The sequence below is a fragment of the Sinohyriopsis cumingii genome, chromosome 19, assembly GCF_028554795.1.
Source record: "Sinohyriopsis cumingii isolate HCF-2022 chromosome 19, ASM2855479v2, whole genome shotgun sequence".
NCBI lineage: Eukaryota > Metazoa > Mollusca > Bivalvia > Unionida > Unionidae > Sinohyriopsis > Sinohyriopsis cumingii.
This window is the reverse complement of record NC_142979.1, coordinates 57,935,084-57,948,970: the sequence shown is the minus strand read 5'-3', so window position 1 is coordinate 57,948,970 and position 13,887 is coordinate 57,935,084. Positions and strand designations below refer to the sequence as shown.

At 33.5% G+C, this 13,887-nt stretch overlaps 1 protein-coding gene across 1 annotated transcript in view; it reads left to right on the top strand.

Moving 5' to 3' along the window:
- Nucleotides 1-13,887, top strand: part of LOC149775765 (GPN-loop GTPase 1-like) — a 41,412-nt gene that overhangs the window by 27,210 nt on the left and 315 nt on the right. The window contains exons 9-11 of the mRNA XM_089944224.1: nt 3,015-3,097; nt 4,707-4,834; nt 6,752-6,841. Of these exons, the coding sequence (XP_089800350.1) occupies nt 3,015-3,097; nt 4,707-4,834; nt 6,752-6,841 (301 nt within the window). The remainder of the gene's footprint in view (nt 1-3,014; nt 3,098-4,706; nt 4,835-6,751; nt 6,842-13,887) is intronic.

The window sequence follows — 13,887 nt, the reverse complement described above, 5'->3', positions numbered from 1 at the left end:
ACATTGTTTCATTCATTGCAGTTTTTGATTCATTATTTTTGAATAATTTTGATGATCAAACTGTTTAATTGTTCATAAATGATCACATTAATGAAAATTCAAATGTACAGAAATTAAATGTCATTTTATCTCTTAGCAGCTTTAACTAATATAATTTGTATGTGTTAGTCCCAGTCCCAGTCCCTGGTAATTGTTTGACAAATAAATAAATGAAATAACTTGTTTCTAATAGCATGAGTACATTAAGAAGGCCAATTTTTCATTTTAATTTAACCATAACATAAAGATCATTTGATGTTCTCAAGTAAAGTTACTTTCTCAATAACATTGATATAATTAAAGCAATGGATTAGTTTCATTTGAAATATAATTCATATCCTTTTCTTCTTTACTAAACATTGCACTTATGTGTTGCTTTAATATTTTTATATACAAGATACTTTGACAGAAGGCACATGTATGCTACAAATCCCAAAATTAAGACATGGTTAAGATTGATATAATATATACATTCATCCCCAGTAAGTGCCTCATCTTTTTATTCATTTTTGATTTCATATAATCACATGATTTACAATTCTAAGGATTCACTTTTCTACCATTCAGAAATTCTGATAGAAAATAAGTGTCTTTCATAAATTTTGAGTCAAGTTTTCATGTAATACATCCTTGATTTTTTATATAATCAAAGCAAGAGTTCTTGCTTGTATATTGTGGCATGCCTCCAAAATAATTGTCTTAGACTCTTTGTAGAGTCTTAGGCTCAATGTGGAGTCAACGAAATGATTGACAGTTCACCCTTGTTCAAAGACTCGTGTATAATAGAAAGTTACATTGTTTGCACCTAGGTACTTGTCCTCATATTTTTGCTCTACCAATATGTGGCACATCATTACTTGAAAATATTAATTAAATATCTTAAATCTGGTCCATTGTGTTTTCTTGGATTCAGATGTCAAGTTTAAGGATTAAATATTTTTTGGACATTACTTCAAAGAAATTGAATATTAATGAATATATAATTTTAGACTATATATTACTTTTACATGTGACCCAGCTCACATTGCAACTTCAAAGAAATGTTAGCATATTGGGTATAGTTATCCAGCCCTGCAGAAACTTCATCATTCAATATCCGAGATTAAATAAGTATTTGTTTTGGATAAAGATTATGAAAATATGCTTCCTCGAGCAGTTGTCTGTGACAATCATACATAAACCTATCCCCATCCATTTAACTTTTCTATTGATAACTATAACCCATCCCATTCCATTTAACTCTTCCATTGATAACTATAACCCATCCCATTCCATTTAACTCTTCTATTGCTAATTATAACTCGTCCCCTTCATTTAACTCTTCTATTGATAACTATAACCCATCCCACTCCATTTAGCTCTTCTATTGATAACTATAAAACATCCCACTCTATTTAACTCTTCTTGATAACTATAACCAGCCCATCCTTTTAACTCTTCTATTGATAACTATAATCCATCCCATTCCATTTAACTCTTCTATTGATAACTATAATCCATCCCATTCATTTAACTCATCTGTTGATAACTATAATCCATCCCATTCCATTTAACTCTTCTATTGATAACTATAATCCATCCCATTCCATTTAACTCTTCTATTGATAACTATAATCCATCCCATTCCATTTAACTCTTCTATTGATAACTATAATCCATCCCATTCCATTTAACTCTTATATTGATAACTATAAAACATCCCACTCCATTTAGCTCATCTATTGATAACTATAAAACATCCCACTCCATTTAACTCTTCCACTGATAACTATAACCCATCCCTCTCCATTTTGCTGTTTTAATGGTTATGAAACCCATACCCTATATCTTAGTTCAGATAACATTATTCATCTCTCAGATGAAAACAGGCATTGCCTAATTTTACAAGATGTATGAAAAAAATACATTTTCATATCTTCTGAGTTGGTCACTGTCCTGTAAACATAATACAAGTGTTCAGAAAACACAATAAAATACAGTGTGACCCAACTATAACATGGTGGTTGGGGTCCATATAACCCGACCATGTTATAGATCAAACAGTGTTATAACCAACCAAGTCAGTTAGCTGAAGAAAATTATGCATGCACCAAACAAATGGCTGGGGGAGGAGGTTATTAAAAGTGGGCGCAAAATAAATGAAGACAAACTAGTATGAAATACACTTGTATATTGACAACTTACATTTGTGTAGTACAATCCACAATCCGTTAAGTACTGTACATGTCTGTGAAAAATCACATGTTATAAATTTCATTTATTAGTCAATCCTGTTTCAAAACACAGATAACACATATAACATGAAATGGTTGACCTCACTTGATCTATATCAGATTTACACTAAAGAATTTACTACTATATTATCACCAGTCTGCAGCTTCCTTTAATGGTACCTCTGAATTTATCCACTCCAAAACCCAAGATACAAGTTTAAACAGCTATGTCGCCAAAAAATAGCAAGATGGTATATTTTGTCACAAATAAGGAAAAAAAATAACAATTTGTTACATTGGCAAAGCCCAGTGCTATAACAGAGCGTGCTATAGCAGGGTCACACTGTGCCAAGTATTATAGTCTTAAGATGGATGGATGGATAGATAGACAGACAGATAGATCCCAGTTAGAATTATTACAGTGATGGACAGGATTCAGTCCTTTATATTTTATATTTTCATATCAAGAAAATAAGAGCATACAATGTGACAGCTGACATCAAATTGGGCCTACTTGGTCAAATGAATAAGCCATTTGTTATGTGTAACTGTGGTCCCAGGCTTGCTCCAGGAATTTTGGATTTTCATATATAGGTTTTTATCTAGCTTCCAAGGTATCCTATACCATATAAACTACAGGTCACCACTGCTCAGACTGCCAGTATTACTCCATACATGTCTTAAGAATTTTCTTTATGGAATACATGTAATATAGATAAGACAAGTGCAGTATGCTTTCTTCTTTATTTTTGTCTCATATAGTCAGTTGGTGTATCAGCAGTGACAGGGGAAGGAATTGTTCAGTTTTTCAATCTGGTAGATGAGGCTGCAGTTGAGTATGAAAGGTAACTATTCCAGAATATTTTCTAGGGCTCTTATTTGTAAGGCTGTTTAACATAGAGAAACACATGTGAAGACTTTACATAAGGTTGCTAGTTTTGTTTGCAGTTGGCGAAGAAAATATGTATTTAAAGGCAACCATGACAAGGAAAAAACAAGCATCTGGAATACTTTTGAATTAGTTGCTTCTTGTGTTTAGGTTTGAAATTTGCAGTAGCTGCAAGAAATACAAAAGAAATTTTTGGTTTCCAAAGTAATTTTGATTATTGAAAGAAATCCCCCATTTTTTATGTTCCATTATTGTATTGTATATGCTGCTTCATGTATTAAGAACAACTGCATTTGTCACAAATCATTGCATGTTTTCAGCCTGTGTTGTCATGACTCAAGACCATAGTTTTTGTAAGTCAGAATATAAAGTCTGTCCAGATTTTGTGGATGTCTTGCACTTGGGGTAAGGAAGAACCATGATGATTTCTGAGTCAAAATGCTAAAGATCTAGGTCACAGTGACTGATTCTGTACAATAACTTGACTACAATTACCAAAATTTGGATGGCTTGCACTTGAGGTTTAGCAGAACCCATTCAACTTAAGCATCAAAAGTTGAAGTCACTGACTAAGAATATATAAAATTTCCAGACAATAATATTAGTTCTACATCACAAACTTGGACAAAATTTTGTGGATGACTTGCAGTAAAGGTATGAAGAAACCTGTCCATTTTGGGTGGTAAAGGTAAAAATGATATGACTGGCTGAGAGAATATAAGTGATGTCTGCAGAAAAATTTAAGTTATCAGCATAGAGGACTGTCAAACACAGATCAAGTTTAGAATGTGCAATTCACTGCGCTTTTGCTTCCTGATATTTCTATTTCTCTCATTTTCTATGCATATATTATTTTTCTTCTGAAACTTAAACTAAAAATATATATGTTTCCTTATCAACTGACTTCATATTGGTTGAGATAATCATTGATCTCTGTTTTTGACTACTTAAGTTTTATAAAGAACATTGTGTGTTATAGGGAATAATGACCCTAACGTTGAGAGCTTTTAAAAAGTAATAAAGATTTTCATAAAAATTTATCTGAAAATATGTGTACTTGGTTTGCTTTTATCAAATCTGTTGTATTTATGTAAGGAAATAAATTCTTGGCCAGAATATGTATTTTTATTGCAAAATGCTGTCAAACATAAAAATGAAATTTTTTTGCACAGTGTAAGATAGATGAATAAGACATTTTTACAGATTGTAAATAATAATAAAAATCTGTGTAAAGTGGACAACCAGAAGTGGTGTCATTATTTGCTGTAAATGATCAAGTGTACCATTGTATATCTCACTTGCTACAACCTTGTGATGATGCAGAATTGTACAAATGTGAAGAGTGTTATCCAATATTTATTATCTAAGCATAAACACACATTTAGAATATGAAATTTTTAAATTAAGAGGATGGTGGACATAAAGAATAGTGTGTGGTACTTACTAGTACTTGTATATTAAATTTTAACGCAAGAAGAGGAAAGATAAAAATTAAATTAAGTAGTTTGAGTTATGATTATGATAATGAAAAATGTGGCCAAACTAAAGACTTGTAAATTTTGTAGAGAATATAAACCAGAACTGGAGAGACACCGAAAGCAAAATGAGCAAGAACAGAAAGTAAGCCAAGACAGTCAGTTATCAAGACTGCGACATGATATGGGTCAAGGTGACATCTCAATGGAAGCAGATGGTGAGTGAAAAGGACAGCATGAGTTCATTATGGAATTGTGTTATTGAACAAGGCATTACATATCAAAGATGATTTAAGGACTTTTTAGGTTCATAAGGGAACATTTCAGATCATGAAATATATGGGTCAAAATGTCAACCCTTTAGATACCACTGTTGAATATATATATGATATGCTGCTTATTTATATGCACTGTAGATAATATTTGTTTGCTCCCTGCTGTCACTTACATATGCTGACATCAGGACTACTTCATTTCCCATTGCTGCATATATGTATATGTTAACATAGATTGGACAAAAGTACAGGAGATTTACATGTTTTCAATTATCAAAACCAATAAGAGGACGGTTTTCGTCACATTTCGATACCGATTTGGAACATGATAGGTTAAATTTATACAGAAAGGAAAGGCTTTTCATTGCTTTATAAATCCACAGGTAGTTTAGACCAAGCAAGATCAGTTCTGATTTGGATACAAGCAAGTTTGAAAAGCTTAAGTGATATTGGAGAGTCTGATGAAACAAGAATCGAGATTGGTTTGGATTAGTCTAGTTTAAACGCCAGATATAAACAATTTTGATTCACACCGGAGGTCAAATCTCAGCTGTGCATTAGAGTGCTGAGTATTGATAGTTTTGATTCTCCTGTCAACTTGTCTTTTGAGCTTGGACCACAAAACAGTGAGCAAGATTTTTTCTAAAGTTTTTCCTGAATGCCTGGTGGAGAAACTTGCAAAAGAAATTAATGCTTTCATACCTCGACAATTGGCAAACAAAAGCAAGACCTGAATAGTGATACACCTATGTGGGAAGGGAGAAAACATGAGGTCTTATCTGTCAAGTGACAGTGACTTTTTGAAAGGTTTCACTCTCAACTTTATAGAACATTGATTTAATTTCAGATTGTTTATGTAAATATTAATTGTACTTGTGGGCATTCATAACTACTAACACTACTGGAAAATATCATGTATGATGTGACACAATATTATGTGATTGTTGAAATGTATCAATGACAAATGCTGTATAAGGTAAAGCTATTTTTATTTCATTGAAATTAAGCCAAAAATAATAAAATAATGAAAATAAATCGAACCATCTATTTCCTGTTTACAGAAGTTAAGTATATAATTGACTTCATCTTTAAGTAACACCTTTTTCATTGACTTATTTTGAAGACCAGTTGTGTTATTTAGACTTGTGATATGTAGACTTTCTAATCACATATACAGAAAGATGGATTAACCTTTTTACCAGAGCTTAACCATGTCTAATCACCATTTTACCATCTCAATCTTTTCATTTTCTATGGAGGTGGAGGTTTTCTTTTCAAAATATTTAATTTATCATTTAATTAAAAATGGCAGGGTGTTTGTATTTAGAAATAAAATTTCACAGAAAATGGATGAAAGAAAAGCTACATTTGACTTTGTAAATCTTGTTGTACTTGTGTATATTTTATAGTGACAACTGCCTATGAATCAAACCAGACTGGAACGATCTGAAATAAACTTGACTGTCTTTATGGATCTACATGCACACAAAGTCCATGTTGAAACTAATAAATGGTCAGTTGGAATATTAAAAGAGGCAACATTTGAATGAAAGGTTTGGCATAAAGATGAGCTTCATAAGTCATAAGAAATATGGGTGGAAAAGGTCAGATGTTCAATCTCGCTAGTTCTGTTGTTTTTCACAGTCGTGGAGAATAAGTCAGCATAACAAATTAATTTCAAGTTTGATCATTTTTAAATTTAAAAAAAAAACAAAATTGTTTGTACTCTCATTCTTGCATAGTTTGAGTATAAAAACACCTTACAGGCAGAATAAATAGCCTAAATCTCAGCCCTGTCACTGATAATTGCCATGAATTGATCAGCCATACAACATTTGACGTTTCTTACCATGACAATAGGTGCCCTAAAATCCAAAATGATGGTAGTGGCCCCAGTCGTAGGGGAGACAGAGGAGGATAGTGAAGAGGAGATAGCACGAGGAAATGAAGGTAAATTTGTTTTAAATTCACTTGACTTGTATCTTTCCATTTCATGGCAATACAGTTTCTTCATTACTGCTTTTAATTTTCTGCAGTCCTGTGTCACAACCTGACTCCTCTCCAGTTTACTTTTATGTGCCCTGCCTTAGTATATGAATTGTGACCCATGTCCATACATACTTCAAGGTTAAGGTCATGGCAAAATAATTTATTTTCCCTCACTTTCATTTCCATGATATAGCTTTAGGAGATAAAACTAGTATGTTTATATGTCATCAATAGCAGGTATGTCGTAAACCACTTTGGGGGTTGCATATTCAAGGTCACAGTTGTGACTCAATATTTTAAGCTTTCCCTCACACATTCCATTCCACTCTGTTGCTTTAAAGCCATATGAGATTATTGGATGAAACTTTGTGTAATTATACATCATGATTAGAAGGTGTTGTGTGCCACACTATGGGTCCTGTTTTCAAGGTCAAGGTTTCAATTCAATTTCATAGGTCATTATTTTAAGTCATAACATTTAAGATTAAGGGATGAATGTTGCTGTAGTTGTCAAGGGCAACACTGCAGAATTATTTTCAAAATGAAGGTCATAGGCCAATAATTTAGGTTTCAATGGCATTTTTCCTTCTGCTCCATAAATTATGAGCTATTTAAAATAATGATATTTGGTGCAATTGTATATTATCACTAGAAGACGTGTTTCACTCCACATTTGGGTTCCTATCTTAAGGATCAAGGTCACATATGTATTTCATGGCTGTTGTTTCTGCTTTATATCTCAAACACTTTTTAAGGTTCAGGGATGGTGCACTTAGATTTCTGTATTTGATGGCATCTCACATATCACAGTAAATATTTTATTTTTGTTACTGAACAATTTCTTCCCGTTTTCTGCATTTTTACTCTAATTCCATTATGCTAGAGACATGAAATCTGGTTACTTTCCATGTACACACCATAATTCTGCAACTCAGCCTCAGTTCCATGCAACTGCAACTCAGCCTCAATTCCATGCTCAGTATGCAACACTGTTGGTCTTGACCCCAGATTAGGACTGGTTTTCTTGGACATGTTGGTGTTCAGATCTGCACAATTTTTCATTCTGGACCAATTACTGTGGTTATTGTAGTGCAGATGCCATATCAGTGCCACAGTTCTGTTTTGTTCATGGTGGGCTTAATGCCATTTTTCAGCACATGATAGGCCAGTATATATGGTGGAGGAAGAACTTGGGAAGAATCACTGACCCCTCAGAAGCCACTACCAAGCTTTCTCACATCCCCATGTTGGCCAAGCCAGAGACTCAAACTTCTGTGGACAAAGATGTCAGTGATCTATAAAGACAAGTGCAAGACCATTCAGCCACCCAGGGGCCCGAATGATAATTCTTTGCAATGGCTTCCATTTTCACTCAAGACCTACCAAATATCATTATTATAATGAAAAGTGCCAATTGGTACAACCATCAGTTCAGGAGAAGTAGCAGAGATGGTTTTCAAGGAAGCCGTTTTGGAGGTTAGATAAGTATCTTTATAGTACAAGGTCAACAAAAAGTGTTTTAATGAAAACTCTGTATTTATATAACCGTTTTCAGGAAGCGTGGTTGACATGACTTTATTCAGAGTAGACATAACAAAAGTTTTAATGGCAGTAATATATTACTTGCTGTTATTGCATTGCTCTATCTTTCTGGTGATAGTCACCAGTAAAAGATTTATCCCTCCTCCAGTTTGTTATTTATTGTAGGTCAAGAATCGAAAACAGCTTGATCCCAGTCTAATAATATAGTCCAGTTCAAATAATTTAAATATCTTCCTTCTCCAGACTCCTTGTATTTATACACGGCTCTTGGGCACTCATTAATTCCTCAATTTAGTAATCTTTTAGCATTTATATCGTTAATTGTATACTTTTTTGTGTTGTATTTAATTTGTACACATTTTTATTTGATTTTTGTGAATCTCTGTCCATTTTTGTTGATTTTGGGGTTGTGAGTACATTGCTACTTAATATGGTGCATCTTGTGTTTTATCCCTTCAACAGTAACTAGTATTTCCTACTCTTTTGTTGTTCCAGCTCTTGTTGTATTTCTTTTTAACCTTCACAGTGCCTTAAGGTTTTGGCAAACATAAAAATGTAGTGTGGGACTCTTACACTCACATCCTTCCATGCAGAGGCAATTGCCTCATTTTTTGTTTGATGCCCAAGGAAGTTTGGGACTTGTCAGAAAATTTTCAGGCTGGAAGGAAGATGTTCACTCAAGCGTAACTGCCATGCTGACCATCTTGAAAATGTTGTCACTACTATTCAGTATTGTAGAACAGATGGTCACATTTACACGGGTAACATTTACACGGGGTTTTCACTGAACACTGAACTTACTGTTTATATATACATTGTAGTTGGTTCCAATTTTATGTGGTGCTGATCTCACCTTGCAAAACGGTCACCACAGCCATCTTGAAAATACTTATTTCACCACTCTTCTTGATGAGATGACCATCTTTAATTGGGGTTTCCACAGAAACGTTGTGTATGATATGTAGTTTGTCCACAATGAAAATGGGGCTGATCTTACATCTTAAAATAGCTTCTACTGTGACAATCTTGAAAATCTCTTTGTTCTTCTGAACAGTCATATTCAACTGGAACATTTCTTGCAGTATATAACTTATTCTAAAGAAAACAGTGCTGATGTGACCTCCCAGAAATGTTACCAAAGCAGACGTCATGAAATTATGTTACAGCTGCTTCTCCTGAATTGATGCCAACCATGGACACTCTAGTGCACAAGTATTTGAGATCCATGATCCTTTTGTGATTGAAGATACTTTGCCCATCATTAAAGCAGATGACAAAGTCATCATTCACCATGTCATGTGCCGTTTATGCTAAATGGATTACCAAGAGTGACACCTAAACTGTGTTTTAGGAGGTTTAAGTAAAATCTTACCACAGGACTAGAGACAGTGTGGAAGGTATCAGACATAACATTATGTCTGATAAATTGAATGAGAAAAATCACTAATACTCATCACCCAGAAAAATGAACTAGGTAAAATTGAAACACTTTATGGTAGTAATATAAGTAAAATATTTGTGAAATTCAAGGGCATTTAAAGGGCTAGCGATACAGACTTAAGGATTTTTTCCACACACTCTAATTTTTAAGGGGTTTTCAAAACCAGATATAAAATTCAAGGGTATTTCAAACTGTGAACCATTTAAGCCAATGACAGAATTTGCTGCACTTGATTTTATGAAAATATGAACTCCGACCTACAAGAAGGTATTTTTGTTATTAAATTAGGTACATGTACCGGTATGTTGGAGCTTCTCAAGGATATCTTAGATGGTTGCAATGCTCAGCAGTTACAAAATATAGAAGGACAGAAGAAACTGACACATCATGGATTCCTGCAATTTTTTTTCAATCAGTAGAACATAAGTCACTTTAAGAGACAATCTTCTTTATTAGAATGCTGTCAAAACTGGTTACCAATCAAGCCAATGAAAATGCAGTTTACATACTGGTTTGCATCACAATGAATTGTTAATCTGACAATTCTTCTTGTTATCTAACAACAGAATCACTGGTCTGTTATTGGTCCATTAATAGATACATGAATTTCTTTCGGCAAAGATTTGTATCAACTGCAGCTTGGTCAGAAGCATAGCAAGAAATAATCCCCACCTCCCATAAACTCCCAATGTAAAAAGGTTTGTTTCATGGGAATGTTGACCACCACCACCACCCAATGCTGCTATGCCACTGAGCTCTGTATTTGTAAAAGCTGGCTGCTTTTCTGGGTTATTGAAAATACCAAAGGCAAGATTTAAGTAGTTATCTAATAGACAAGGGTATCTTTTTAAACCGATGCTGATATTATGATGTCAAGCGATCACATGTAATAATTTGTTCTCCATTAACTTTACATTGTCAGAATCATACAGTATTTCTCTATACTGCACTGCTTCATATTGCACGTCTTAAAATGTATCATGAGTTAGGTACTTTTTATTGCAAAGAGTGTATGCTCATGTAGTTGGTGCCAGAACTTTTGATTTATTAGACTTGTCAGTGGATGAACAAAGTAGGCTGTTTGATCCATATGAAAGAAGAGATGATAAAATGGACTATGTGGTTGAGTTCATTTTAACCAACCAAATGACTGAACATGATATCCGCAATATCCAGCAATTGCTTTATGACAACAAATTTGGGACACTTTTTTGGCAGAAATGTTCATAAATTTAAAGTGCATATTATGAGATATGCTTTCTTGAGTTTATAGCATAGAAATAGCATAGAAATAGCTAGAAATAGCATAGAAAGGCATCTTAAGGCCAAGAACATTCCATTATACAGATCAGTCAAAACACAGATTTTTTTTTTTTAAATGTGACTAAAGAAGAAGGCTGATTTTGTTAGAAAAGCAATATCCTCTAAGATGACACTGAAGAGTCACTTTCTGTTGGTAAAATGGGCTCTCACACCCCAGTTGTTTTGCAATTTTCACCATTTTACATTTTGAGAAAATGTTTGGATCTATATAGTACAAGTTATAGAGGTCATGTAAAAAAAAGCATGCAAGTGATAGGGCATAAAACTAAGTCATATGTAGCTTGTAACGATAATGGCAATAAATGAACATACCTTTCTGCGTCTTGAATTAACTCAGAATGTACTTTCCTAGTTATTTCAACTAATCAGAATTACAGTGGTACCCAGCATTGATCCACAGCAAAATGTTGTATGTCAGCTTAGACTACATTTCCAACAGAAATCACATTCGAAAAGAAAATTTATTACACTCCCAAATGAAATGAATTTGATATTCCCTAACCAGGGTTCATACTGAACTCTGAATGATCAATTCAAATACTTTTCCCAAACTTTCAAAGACTACAGAATGCAATGAATGCAAAAAACTACAATACTGTACTGTCTAATGATGAAATTCAAACTATAATTAATTTCCTAAAATTGCTTTATAATGATCTGGGAGATAGATTAACATTCATTGTTATTTCAGAAATATATAACTTATGCATTAGATTTAATACAAAATAAATTGTTCTCTTAACAGAGATCAGCTCTGCTTTAAATGCATTATTATAGTTGCTGTTTTTTTCTCTTCAGTCAGTTTGGAAAGAGAAGCCACCGTTGTCATCTTGCGATTATAATAATAATAATAATGACTTTGTATAGTGCCAACTCTTTAGAAGCTCTAAGCGCTTTACAACATTAGATAACACCTAAAAACATATATATATAATAATATGATTACGAAAAACAAACACCTTGAAATTAGAAAACAAAAAACGTGCTAAAAATAGTTATGGTGCTGATTTCCTTTGATGAAGGGTGTAGCTGGCTTGCTTTGATGAAGAGTGAATGTTATTGAAGTCGCCACTGAGGCCAACTTTGGATGGCTAAACAAATGCTCATTTGTTCTTGTGGCAACAATGAAACTGAACGGGTCATCAAAAGAGAGAAACCAGGAAATCTCAACTGTAGTCTTACTATACATCCCTGTACCCCCCACACACACACACCGATTTCAATAATGAAAACATTTAATGTGATAAAAAGTGCATAGAACTAAGTCAGTTGAATCATTGATTTATAATTTATAACCTGTGACCAAAATGGCACTAATACTGGCATGGCCTGCAAGTTTCATGCTTAGCGGACTTTCCATACTAGCATGGTGCCATATTGCATACACAATGGGCTACTTAATTTCCATCAGACAACATAATGACATAGTTCATCCTATTTAGTAACTGCCAGATAATTCTGTAAATTACCACAACGTTGAGAGTTTGGAATTACATCCTTTGCACACATGAACACAGAAATTAAACGGTTTGTTAAATCCACTTTAAAAGAAAATTTGTTGTCATTCTTTTCCTTTACTTGATTTGACATTGTAAACATCAGAAGCAGACAACATATGTATGTACATCTGTAGTCGTGCACACACCCCTTTGCTGAAAATGGACTTGACCAGGAACTGGAGATCGATCTCGAGCATGTCCGTCTATTATATTGAAAACTTCTGTTAAGCATGAAACGCACAGATGATGATGGTGTTAGGGCCTCTCTGCTAAGTCAGATTAGAAATTATAAATCAGTAATGCATTGACTAAGTTCCTTGCACTTTTTATCACATTAAAGATTTCCATTATTTAAATCGGTAGGGGGGCTACAAACAAACAGGTTGGTATAGTCAGACTATACATCTGAATCTAACAACCTTGGGCAATTTTATTTGTGATTATGGAAAGAAATTAAAATCTTTGGGTTTTTTCAATTTTCAAAGACTTAAAGACAGGGTAGTCTGCTCGAAATTGCTACCTCTTTTTTCCAAAACTCTCAAAGATCGTACGAACCCTGCTAACAAACAATATTTAATCCTGTGTCTTCTTGAGAATTTCATTTAAAAGAATTTCATATTTTTTCCCCACCTTATGATTCCAAATTATCAATGACAGAACTGAAACGTGCTTGTATCAAGGACAATCCCTCCAGCCACATATACATCGTATGGACTTGACCCAGCTAATAACTCCAGTCCATCTCAACTAGATAAGCAGAATTTAGTTGGATTGACAGAAAAACAATATTCCTCCATTCCAGGTCAGCTGGAAAAGTTATTTCGAGATGCAGTCAATCCAAAAATTAAATTACTTTGTTGCTTTAATGTGTTCTTTTTATTATTCAGCCTTAGGTAGAAAAGCAAAAGAAGTATATAATAAAAACGTTACTACATTTAGCAAAATATGAACTGTTCTTTTATAGCTCTACTGTACTCCTAACATCATGGAGTATAGCACAGAAAAACTCATTCATATTTTCCCATATAATTTCAGTAACCTATATTTATAATGAGGAAATGCATTTATAACAAATTTACTTCAACAATAAAAAAATGACAGATTGAATGATTAAGTTAATACACTTTTAAGAAAGTAGTTTCATTGAAAAGTAGTTTTTAAAATTTTTAAAGTTTATAAAAATGAGTGTTTCACAAAATGAA